Source organism: Rhinolophus sinicus, linkage group LG05 (assembly GCF_036562045.2).
Source record: "Rhinolophus sinicus isolate RSC01 linkage group LG05, ASM3656204v1, whole genome shotgun sequence".
NCBI lineage: Eukaryota > Metazoa > Chordata > Mammalia > Chiroptera > Rhinolophidae > Rhinolophus > Rhinolophus sinicus.
This window is the reverse complement of record NC_133755.1, coordinates 137,975,697-137,988,820: the sequence shown is the minus strand read 5'-3', so window position 1 is coordinate 137,988,820 and position 13,124 is coordinate 137,975,697. Positions and strand designations below refer to the sequence as shown.

The 13,124-nt window shown below is 37.6% G+C and overlaps 1 protein-coding gene across 3 annotated transcripts in view; it reads right to left on the bottom strand.

Annotated features, from left to right (window-relative positions):
- Positions 1-13,124, bottom strand: part of AFG1L (AFG1 like ATPase) — a 193,543-nt gene that overhangs the window by 136,956 nt on the left and 43,463 nt on the right. For all 3 annotated transcript variants that reach the window (XM_019735074.2, XM_074333372.1, XM_074333371.1), the window contains exons 3-4: positions 9,112-9,163; positions 498-599 (exon numbers count right to left, since the gene is read on the bottom strand). In XM_019735074.2, the coding sequence (XP_019590633.2) occupies positions 498-599; positions 9,112-9,163 (154 nt within the window). The remainder of the gene's footprint in view (positions 1-497; positions 600-9,111; positions 9,164-13,124) is intronic.

Sequence of the window (13,124 nt, the reverse complement as noted above, 5' to 3'; positions counted from 1 at the left end):
ACTAAATGCTGACAGTATTAGAATAAAAACACACTGTTTCTGCCCTGGAGAGGTTATAGTGTAGCTGACAGCAGACAATGCAAAAATGAAATAACTTAAGAACACTGGCAAAGCAATAAAGCATACATACAAGTACAAACGGAATGCCAACATGTTAAGGTGACACAGCAGAAAGGACCTCATCAAGAATAACTTCTTGAAACAGGTGAGACTTTAACATTTCTGACTGATCCTTAATAGAAAGAGGAAATACCTAACCTTTATACAGCAACCTCTGTTCTCTTATTTGGAAGTTCTGATTTGTTTCTAGGACTAACTCTGGACACATTACTAATTCTTTCAATATAGCACAAATCAAATGAAGCCAAATAAAATCTTACTTTAAGCAAAATTCTATGTTTTAAACAATTAAAATATTAAGAATTTTAAAAGATGAGGAAAACTATTGTGTAGTGTTTGCCCACTGAAAAATTACTTCTTCCAGATCATTAACTTACTTTCGTGAACATCTAGCATGAAACCATGAAAATGAACCCGCTTTTTCCTGTTCATTTCCACATACGCATAAAACATGTCCATCACCATTGTTTTCCCTGTACCTTGAAAAAAACAGAAAAGAATATTATTAAACAGTATTACTGATTGCTCTAATGATTGTTCATTAGCTTTGGGATAATGAAACCACACTCTTCTACTCGAAAGCTTAAGACTATGTTACTTTTTTAGAAAGGAGTGTTTATTTTTTATGTTAAACTAGCTAAACATAAAATGTTGATATTACTCTTTACTGTTAAAATCCTGTTTTTAGGAAATACAACATTTAGTTAACATTACAGGGGCTATTTCCCCCAAAGAACTATGTTCATAAACTGACAAGATTTAGAGATTATTCATTGTTCTGTTTCTCTTCCCAAAGGCACCAGTATAAATAAAGTAATTAAGTAACTATTTATTGGGCCATTACTAAGCATGAGGAACTGTCTTAGGCACTATGGGAAAATTCAAAAAAGAAAAAGAAGAAAATAAAGATTACTATCTAACATAAATACTGAAAATAAATAATAGATGTAGGTTAGAGCTGGAGAATTGCCAATTATAACACTTTTTGAAAAATCTTGAGAACATAGGTCTTTCAAAATGAGGCCTACTTGAAATTCTGATACAGTCAACCCTTATCATTAAATTATCTAATTTTCAACATTCTGAAACTTTTAACCGCTATGATTGCATTAGTAATTGAAGAGTCAACTGCCTGGGCATTTAACACGGGCACGCACAGAAAGCCTATTCTCTAGCAGAAAGCCCAGAGCTTTCGGGACGGGCAGTTCACAAGCGTGATCCACACCAAGCATTCCTCGGCAGGCCAGCCCAGAGCAGGCTGGTCCTGTCTCTCATCCTTCCTGCTGCTTCTCCCACCACCCGCCAGTGCCCATGCTCTCCTCCCAGGAGCTGCAACTCAGGAAGGGAGATCTGAGTCGCAAATCTTTTGGGCTTTCCTCCATTCCATGAGGTGACCTTGGGCCTGTGCAATTAGAATTGCCAGCAAGTTTTTTGTACCTAAAAATATAACTTACTAAACAGATTTTTAATGAAGAGGCCAGTTAGATTGAAAAGTAATATTTTACAAAAATATTCAATACAATATTTTTTATATAGTGAGTGGCAGCAAATTTTAAATCATTATATTTACCTTAAAAAAAAGGTAAATCAATAAAGTTCAAATTTTGCTGCATAAAGCATAGTATACCTACATATCGAGAAAAAAGTCATAAATTATCTAACCAAAAAAGTGAACAATATATATTTCAATGTAATCTTTGTGCTAACGCTTTTATTAAAATGGGCTTAAAATATAACAAGACCATCATATAAAAAGTTTCTAGATATAAAAGGGAAAAACAAAAAACACAAAAAAAAGAAAAGAAAAAGGAAATCATAAAGGAAAAGATTGATAGATTAGGCTACATGAAACCACATTAATTTTATTTATGATGATTACATTAATTATTATTATTACATTTATTTATGGTGATTACATTAATCTTTATTATGGTGATTTTGATGTTCAGAAGGTTCAAAGAAATTCAATCTCCTGAACATCAAAATCACCATAAATAAAATTAATATCCTTATTCACTTATTCAATATAGTTTTACTGAATGCCTACCATGTGTGAGGTCCTATTTCAGGTGCTTAGGATATGCTAGTGAACAAAACTGACAAAAATCCCTGCCCTCATGAACTCGGGAGTTTAAACTTATATATCTCTAAGATATAAAGAGCTCTTAGAAACTACAATGGACATGTTTTTTTGTCTGTCCTAAATCTCTTCCTTATGAAAACATTTCTATTAATACTTAGTATGATTCTATGAGAGTATCAATCACAGAGGGGGCCAATAAAAATACCCCATGACCCTGTACACTATGGTTGTCCCTGCCACAGGCATGTGACCCAATTAGGTCAGCTTCTGTGGGGGTAGTTAGTATGGATTCTGAGAACGAGAATCATCCCTTCTCCTTTTAAGAGTACAATCTACAAGATCCCAGGAGCTATCTTTCCTATAACATCAAAAAATTCTTACCAAGAATGAAGCTAACAATAAGGAAAGCACAACCAAAAGATGAAAGAGAAGGGAAAGGGAGGGACACAGAGAGAAGCACCTAAAATATTACTTAAGCTCAGATCATTACTTAACAATTAAACCAAATATTAAATTCCTCCCCCGGTTCAGCTAATTCAACTGCCTTTTTTCCCCCCAAAAATGAAAGAGTACTGAACAATACAGAATTAACGGGGGGGAAAGATGATCAATGTGCAAAAAACATGAGTATTCAAAGGATACAAAAATATAATAGCTTTAAACATATTTTTTAAAGTTTAATTCCATCAGAAATAAAAGGAATACAAATTAAAACACCAATGATACACCATTTTTACGTTGGTGAGGATGTGGGAAAATACTTGTAAGCACTCTGACATACATCTGGTAGGAAGTCAATTTGTCATTATCTATCAAAAGGTTTTAAAATATTCAGAACCAAAATCAACACTATAAAGATATTTTTGCTCTCTAAATTATTTCAAAGTTCAATAGAATCCCAACCAAAATCAATTTAGGAATAACTTAACATTATTCTAAAGTCTATCTCCTCTTCACTTGAACAGACACTTCTCCCAAGAAGACATACAAATGGCCAACAGATATACGCAAAAGTGCTCAACTTCACTAGTTATTAGGGAAATGCAAATCAAAACCACAATGAGATATCACTTCACCCCGGTTAGAATGGCAAATAATAACAAGTGTTGGAGAGGCTGTGGAGAAAAAGGAACCCTCATACACTGTTGGTGGGAATGCAGACTGGTGCAGCCGCTATGGAAGGCAATATGGAGGTTCGTCAAAAAATTACAAATAGAATTACCATATGACCCAGCAATCCCTCTCCTGGGTATCTACCCAAAAAGTCTGAAAACATTTATCCATCAGGATATATATACTCCGATGTTCCTTGCAGCTTTATTTATGGTGGCCAAGACATGGAAACAACCAAAGTATCCTCGATAGATAATTGGATAAAGAAGATGTGATATATAAATCACATTAGATAGATAGATAGATAGATAGATAGATAGATAGATAGATAGATAGATAGATATAATGGAATACTATTCTGCCATAAAAAAGATGAAATACTGCCATTTGTGGCAACATGGATGGATCTTGAGATTATGCTAAGCGCAATAAATCAGACAGAAAAAGTTGAGAACCATATGACTTCACTCATATGTAGGATATAAAACTGATAGCAACAAAGGAGCAAGACAAACAAACAAAGAAACAAAAACTCATAGACACAGATAACAGTTTAGTGGTTACCAGAAGGGAAGAGGGGAAGAGGGGTTGTAGAAGAGGGTAAATGGGATCAAATATATGGTGATGGAAGGAGAACTGACTCTTGATGGTGAACACACAATGGGATTTATAGATGATGTATTACAGAAATGCACACTTGAAACCTATGTAATTTTACTAACCATTGTCACCCCAATAAATTTAATTTAAAAAAATATAAAGTCTCTCTTCTTTTCAGAAAAAAATATACATTATATATATAAAATGTATGTTATAGATACATAACATATATATTATATATATATATGTACATGCTTATCAACAGGAAACTAGTTAAGTGAATTGTGGAACATCCACATAATAAAACAGTATATGCCCAGTAAAATGAATGATATAGGTCACTGTGTACTGATATGGCATGATACATAAGGTCTAAGATTAACGGAAGAAAATAGAAGGTACTTAACATTTGAATAAAACAAAATAAACACCCACCACACTTTTAAAAATTCACCCACATGGATAATACAAGAGGTTTCAAAAATATTCTTTAAAAAAGATAAATAGCAATTAATAAAGGTTGAGGGAAGCAAGGAGGAAAGGGAGAAGAACTACATAATAAAAACATATTACAAAATTAGAGATGTTGTATATGAATGGTACCAGATTTTTAAAAAACTCAACTAAACCAATTAAGTAGACCTAAGTACATATATATAAGTGTATATGAAAAAAATTAATAATTGCAAAAGACAAGTACAGCCACTTGCAAAAACTAAAACTAGATCCCTACCTCACATTTCACATCAAAATTAATTCCAGATGAATCCAAGGTGTTGAAAAATATGAAAGACCCAGAAGATAACATGTGTGAACATTTGCATAATCTTGGAGTAAGAAAGGCTTAGCAGTGTGTATCAGGACAAAGAAAACTTTTGACAGACCATGTGAAAATAACGGGTCCTAGACTTGATATCCCAATATAAACAATCAGAAAAGGGGATGAAATATATGAAACTAATGTTTTCAGACATTGGACAAGAAGCAAGACAAGGCTCTGATCCCTGAGAGAAGGGAAAAATAAGATGAGCTCTAAATCACTCCAGGTGTTGGCATGAAGACATCTTCCAGATTCATGCACAGAAAGTGGGAATCCAAGTAAAACACCCAGGTCTGGCTGAGCTGGGCTAAGAAAAATCCGAATTATAGGAGTCCAACACAGGGGCAATTTGCAACGCAAAGTTCTAAAGAGGAGGAAGCTATGTAATGAAAGAGCCCCCAAAACCAACATGTGGGTACTCTGGAGTCCTTGGCTGAATACTAGCTGCTCAAGTGTAGGGTGATAGTCCATGATATGAGGCAAAGAATGGCCACCAGGAAGCTGTAAGGTGAACAATTTCCAGAAATAATTATACATACAATTCGAGTGAATCTCCAAGGAATTATGAGGGGACAAAAGCCAATCTCAAAAGATTACATATCTTTCCATTTATATAACAATTTTGAAATGACAGAATTTTAGAAATGAAGAACAGATTACTGGTTGCCAGGACGTAGAAATGGATGGTGAGTAGGCATGGTTATAAAATTATGGACAACACAAGGGATTCTTGTGGTAATAGAATTGTTCAGTGTCTTGACTATGGTGATGGATACAGGAACCTATACAGGTGATAAACTGTATAGAACTAAACACACACACATAAATGAGTGCAGGTAAAACTGGAGAGATTTCAATCAGATCTGTGAATTGTAACAATATCAATATCCTGGTTCTGATATTTATAGTACAATTTTGCAAAATGTTACCTAGACTAAATGCAATAAAATATAAAATATCAAAATACATCGCATATAAGGGTAAGTTTTCTTTCAGTGAAACTATTTTTCAGGTGTGTGTGTGTACACTCATACACTGGGTCAGGATGTAAAAGATATTTCTTACTGTGAGTGACATTCATAAGTGTTTCAAAGCCATTGTAACAGGGTGAGCAAAGGCTGCATCTGTTTTATTCATCATTACATTCCCAGAAATAACACACTGCCTGCGCAAGGCAGATGCTCAATAAACATTTGTTAAGTGAATGGAAGAATGAGGACAAGAAATATTGACAAAAGGGAAGAAAACAACACTAAATTTTACCTGTGGTACCATTTTGCTTTAGTCTCTACAGAATCCTAAGTAAAACCTTGTATTTTTCTCAAGACGATTCTTGCTGAGAGTAATTTGTAAAACCTAACCTGCTTTATGCTCTAACTTTCAAGTCTATAGTTAGGGAGTCAAAAATGACTACATGAGGGTCCCCTGTAGTGGTGCCCTTTGCACCGCTGACCACGGTGTCCTCCATCACGGTCTCCAAGCCCAGCCAACTTTTGCTTCCCAATTCCTAATCTTAAAACCAGTTTACCTTTTGGGGCGGCCGATGGCTCAATTGGTTAGAACGTGAGCGCTAACGTTGCCAGTTCAATTCCCACGTGGGATGGTGGGCTGCGCCCCCTACAACCGAGATTGAAAACGGTGACTGGACTTGGAGCTGAGCTGCACCCTCCACAATCTGATTGAAGGACAACGACTTGGAGCTGATGGGCCCTGGAAAAACACACTGTTCCCCAATTAAAAAACAAACGAAAAAAAAAAAAAACCAGTTTACCTTAATTGGTAGAATTATCCATGTGAAATGGGTGAGCTTATACCAGGAGACAGCAGAAATGGGACCGATAAACAGAAAAGTACTTTTATTCTCTTCTAATGTACTTGAGAAATAATTAACCCTGTCATCATCATTGCAGTCGGCTAGAGCCAGGGGTAGGTTAGAAATGAAGCCACGAAACACTACTACTGCAGCTTTTGGCTTCTGCATGAGATGTGCTAAGCATTTATTGATGAAAACACGGTTTTCATTAAGACACTATGATAATTCTCCAGTTTATATATCAACTCTACTGGGTTCTCTGGATTGAGGGTCCACCTGAGTTAGTCATTTCAACATGTCTAGTCAAAAGGGAATAAAGTGGGCATGACAGATCCCAAGCCAAGTGCAGGAATAAGGAGTGGGAAAGGGGCCCGCTAGGAAACAGACGTCCTCTTTCCCATCAAATCTCCTTAAAATTGAATAAGGAGTTTTTTAGACCTGTTTCCCAAGTCTAAAAAAAGGAAAATAGTAAAGAATAAGGGCTTGTGAAGCACTTGGAGGCTATTCTCCAAGCCAGAGAGCACACCAAAATGAGAATTTCACCTATTTTTTATTACCTATTTTGTAAGCATTCTAAACTAAACTGAGTATAGCCACCAAAATGTTCACCTCACTTCCTATTTCAGAATTCCCTTTCTTCCCCCTCTACATTATAAAGATGTTTCTAACCAAAGGTTGGTATACACCCAGCCTTGGTGACTATCCCATGTAATCACATCTTTTCTTTTCTTTTTTAATTGGGGAACAGTGTGTACTTCCAGGACTTTTCCAAGTCAAGTTGTTGTCCTTTCAGTCTTAGTTGTGGAGGGCACAGCTCAGCTCCAGGTCCAGTTGCCGTTGTTAGTTGCAGGGGGCACAGCCCACCATCCCTCACCGGAGTCGATGAGTCGAACTGGCAACCTTGTGGTTGAGAGCCCGCGCTCCAACCAACTGAGCCATCTGGCACTGGCGCATGTGGGAATCGAACTGGCAGCCTTCAGCATTAGGAGCACGGAGCTCCAACTGCCTGCACCACCGGGCTGGCCCCACATCTAATTCTTTCAAGTATTCAGATGAATTGTGCTTATTGTACTTCTCTTCAATTACTTAGAATATGGTTGAATTTTTCAAACTAAAATCCAACAACTTTTGTAGGGTTTTTTTTTAATAAGTCATTTTGCAGAAGTAGAAGTTGTGCTTAACTAACCATCTCCATTTATGGAGGTAACGGAGAAACAAAGATGCTAGTTTTAGCAATGACTAAACATGAAAGTGAAGGTACAGGAAGTGCAAGTTTCCAAAGATGCAAAGAAAGACACCTGACAACAGGATGGGATCTGCTGGCAGTGCCCAAAGGTACAGACATGTAAAACTGATCAAGCACCTGGTATAAAATGCTTTCTGAATAAGAACTAAGCATACACTGGTCTAAATAATACCAATTAGCCAATGAACTAAAAAACAGAATAGTCTGAGCTTCTTTCACATTTTTTAAACCTGTAAGTTTCAAGAACTTGAAGAATTCCAGGGGCAATCTCTATCATTCACCTTTGTGAACTACACAATTCTCTTTTTAGTAGGTTCACCAAACCTGTAAATGCAAAACAGGAATTTAGTGGCATCGGTGAACAAATCAGAAAACGAGGGAGGACCTTCTTCTTAAAGATGAGAAGTTTTATCTGTAAGGCACTATCACTATTTCTTCAACTCCTGTTTTATTTTTTGTCCTACAAATATTACTAAGGTAATAACTTCGGCCACCACTCCCTCATAATGTAGCTTTGATATGGCTGTAGATGAGACTGGAACTTGTTTCTTAGTCTGGGACAAAACTGGTCTCATTCCATGTAAGTGTGAGTTTTGAGTATGCCAATATAAGAAATAATTGGCAAGTCATAAGGCCAGGTGAAGTATAAGCCACATTAATGACATCAGTGAATGTGGATAACCAAGGAGAGGTTTAAAGATTTGTTTAAAGAAAATGGAAAGCAAAAAAAACAGATGATTTCAGCAAGAAGGACGTCAGGGAAGAAGCAGACATCAACTGATTAGGAAAATCTAGAAAGTAAGCAACAGCTCATGAAGTTTCCAAGAAAATGTGAATCTTTGTGCCCAGTGTATAGAAATGGGAGACCAAGGAAATGTTATCACTCATGCATTGAGAGTGTCCACTAATAACTAAATTGAGGATAAGGGCTTAGATTATGAGTAAAAATATTAGTGGAAAGTAAAAGTGAGAAAGAACAGCTTTTTAAAAAAAAAAAGTAGTAAGCTGAGTCAAACAGCACTGGGCAACGAGATTCTGAATTATCTAATAACCTATCTATAGGTGATTTCCTTCCCCAGGATCAACTCACTTTATACCTTAAATAACATTTGCACCCTGACATGCTCACTAATCCTGCCTTAAACGAGGCACACCCTCTGAGACATAAAAGTGCAAACTAAGATAACCGCCCTCCCCCGCCCAGTACTTTATCTCACCTCATCCTATTCCCTTGTTGGTAGTGGATTGAAGGATGGAAATGGAAGTTATCCCTGAGCAAAAGCTGTACTACCCAGGACTTGTTTTAACACACTTACCAACATCTCCATAAACATACAGGCCTCTTGGAGGTTTTCTCCTTGAAAAAAGCTGTAAATTAAGAACAAATTATAAATCTCTAACATGGAAATAATTAAATATCCCCATATACACAGTGTTCCTAACTGTGCCATATACAGGACTAAAATGGGGTGTTGTACACAATAAATATGAAAAACTTGATGTAAAAAGGCTGGGAAGCCCAACTGAAGTTTCAATAGAGGAAGCGAGAGCTCTGAAATCACACAACGTAAGTTTACATACCCTACACCACCACTTACTAACCATGTATTCTTTCCTCTCTTTCCCAAACGGGCTCCCCAAACAATGGCAGCCTAGCTCATTCCCATTAAGCAATAGATTGGAAGAATGTTTCTGAAGAAACTGAACAGTCTCCAGAAAAAAAGGCCCAAAGGCACTTACATGTGGGTTTCTCCCACAGATAGAGCTGGTTCCTACCAAATGACCTTACAGAAAAGCACACCAGTCAACAAACCTAAGATGGACCTTTCAATCAGCTTGTTAGTATCTGAAAAGACACTAAAATGAATTGACAGCCAAGAATCAACAGATCTGAAAAAAAAAAAAAAAATCTTCTAAGATGAAAGCTGGAGACCAGAGCAAATATACAGGGGGAAATACTCACAGGAAACAGACTACACTGACAGCAAAGGTAATCTTCAAAAATAAAACGGTAATCAATGTAATTAATATGCTGGGGAAAATAAGAGAAGCTATTTAAACTATAAAGCAAGAACAAAATGCAATTTTTTAAAAAAGGGAACATTAGTAACAAAAGAGAACACTTTGAAATTTAAAATATGGTAGCAGAAATAAAATTTCAGAAAAAGGATTAGAAGATAAGCTTGAGGAGATGTTCCAGAAAATACAACAAATATAAACAGCAATAATAAAAGATGAAAAAATATAAGAAAATTATAGGATTAATTCAGGAGGTCCAACACCTGATACAAAGGGATTCCAGAAAGAGAAAATAGAGGAAAAAGGAATAATACAAAGATTTTTCTCAGAATTGAAGGACTTGCTTTCTAGATTGGAAGAACAGACTAAGTGTTCAAAACAATGAGGAAAATAAGACCCACACCAAGTCACAAACTTGAAATTTCAGATACTAGGGACAGAAAGAACTTGCAGTGGGGGTGCCACAACAGGTCACAAACAACAAAGAGTTGAATATTTGAGAGAAAATGATTTTCAATCTATCTGCTCTATCCATCAAGTGTGAAAATGGAAAATTGACATTTCATACATACAGGGTCTGAAAAAACCCTCCCCAACAGAAAGAACCTCCAGGAACCACAAAGGATCCTGGGAAGGAAGCCCTGGTAACCTGGAGGGCTGCTCCAGGACCACAGTAGCGTAGCCAGTCAAGAAAACAAACAAGGAAAGCATCCATTCTTGTATGCTGGTTACTCTGTTTTCAACTTGCCAGAAAAAGTGTTATGCTCTTAATTTTAGAACAGCTTCAAGTTGGAAAACTGACACAGAACCTAATAATCTCTAAGTATGTCCGATGTATTAGAAATCTTTTGAAAGCAATATTCTGTGTTAGGTAACTGGGAGTGTCATAGTAATTCATAATTCTTCACACATTTTACAGGAATAGTCTGGGGCCTACTCTAGTACTGTTCACGTGATACAATCAATATATGTTGAATAAATGAAGTTCAAGGCAAAAAAAAAATGAACAAAGATGGCGGAAAGGATGATACAGAAAGCGCAATACTGCTAAAAAAAAAAAAAAAAAAAAGAGGACTCAGGGTCCTATCTTCTGTTTACTCACGCAAACTCAATATATTTTTGAAAGAGGACTTTGGCAAATATTATACTACATTACATATATAACGTATGTTATATTGTATTATATTCTATAGTAATATTTAGAAGATAACGCGATCCTGTTATAGAATTCCACAGGAGAAGATCCTCCAACAACTAAGCTCACTGACACCTGGTATGGCATAAATACTGTTTGAGGTGCCAATTTTACTTTAAATACATTGATAAACAAAATGAACATTCCTCTAATGATGTTAGATATCGTCTATCTAGACATTAATACTCCCAAATATTTTCACTTGGAGAGGCAACTCAGTTTTCTCCTAATAAAATTTCAGTCTTCTAAGAATTGTTGAAATTATTGCATAGGATTTAAAAATCCATATTTTAAAGGGATAACCAGAAGACTGAATGAAGAAAGTAAGACTATTTAGAAGGCTATACAATGGGTGTTACAGAAAATTTTAAATTCTTTATTCATAGGGAATTCAGGGAGGGTTAGGTTCATGTAGTTTTCTTCAAGATGACCCACTTACACAGGAACCCACATCATTTACATGCCCCTAACTTATATTTTCTCACAATTTACCCTATTTTTCAGTTCCATGAAATTTCCTTTCTTAATGTTTGAATTTCCTGCAATTCTTTTCTTCTGTCTCAGAGAACTCCACCCGGGCACAGCTCCTCGGTGTGGGTATTCTTCTCGGGCTCCCCTCGCCAGATGCTTCCTCCATCTTGCTCTGGACCCCAGAGCTGGCTGGCTGGCTGGCAGCTGGCTGCGCTCAGCCTTAAGGAGGCACCTAGTCCAGCAGGAGACAGGAGGGAGGGGTAGGGAGCAGCCAGGTCATTCTCTCCAGTTCCCTCCCTGCTCAGCGCTCTGTCTCCAGTGCAGCTGCATCCCTCCAGGACCAGCGGGTCCCCATGCCCTCGCTCCAGCTCTTTTCAGGCTCCTCCTTACCCCTCCAAGCCTTGTTTGCTGCCCTAGGCCTGCCCTGTCCATGACTCCCTAAGTGATCTCTTGATTCAGTCTTCATTTGAAACGTCTGCTGTGAACTGTTTCCTGCCAGGACTCTGATACGTGTCCGACCCCTAAACTGCACAGTCTTAACATCACACAAAGACTGGAAACTGTGGATGTGAATAAGTTTCTCTAGTGACCCGAGTAAGATCTGTCATGTTACTTGTACCTTAGGAAATTTATAAAGTAGAATGATGCCTTCTGTAAGGGGTTTTTGATGAGTCCAATGGCAGTGCACTATATAGATTGTGCAGATGGGAAACGTAAGGAGGACGCTGGCAGATAGTGGTCACGTGTCACCCACCTTTGCTGAGCATAAAAGATACAGTAGCAGAGTGTTAGAGTTGAATCCAAAAGCTCTGGTATAAATTCTGGTTCTGCTGCTTATGAGCCACGTGACGCTGGGCAGCCACTGCAAGTCTACAACGCTTTGCTTATCTGCTGGGTGCAGGGCACAGCGCCAGGAGCTCCTGCTCCCTGCCTGCTCTGCAAACCTAATCACAAGACCCACTGGCTCACAACGAAGACTGCAGACTTCGTGTGCTTACTGATACCTGCTTCCATCCAAACCGGGGCGCCATGAATAAAGGAACCGAGCACCTTTTAACACACGCCCCTCAAAGGTCTGAACAGAATTCATGTACACTCAAGACAGTTTGGATCTAAAACTCTATACCAAACAAATCAAGAATGTATTCAGGAACATGTAGCACAATTTCAAATATAGTCCATATCTAAGCCCTAAAAGAGCCCTCAATAAATTCCAAACAATCAATGTACTCCAACCCTAATGTAATAAAATTAGAAATAAATGATGGAAGGATACCTAAAAATAGAAACATCTCACACAAAGGTATTGACCTTCCCATCATGTTCACCCAGACTTCTGAAGATTGCTGAAAAAAGTCTGAAAGCCCTGCAGAGTGTACCCTCTCACCAGTTCCTCCAGATTGTCAGCAATTCTGCTGCCTTGGTTAGTTCACTCTCTGTCTCTGCAGTGATGCTCTAGAAAGTTCTCGGCTCCCTTCAAGCTAAACTACACTTCCCCCATCACTTTCAGCAGATGTCTCCTACTGCCTCGTAAAGATGAAGCAGAAGGCAATGGGTTGGAACAGCTTCACCTTCCTACATGGAATCACAGTCGCCCTCTCTCTGCACCCATCCTTTCCTCGCTCCCTCCTGTGACAAAGGAAG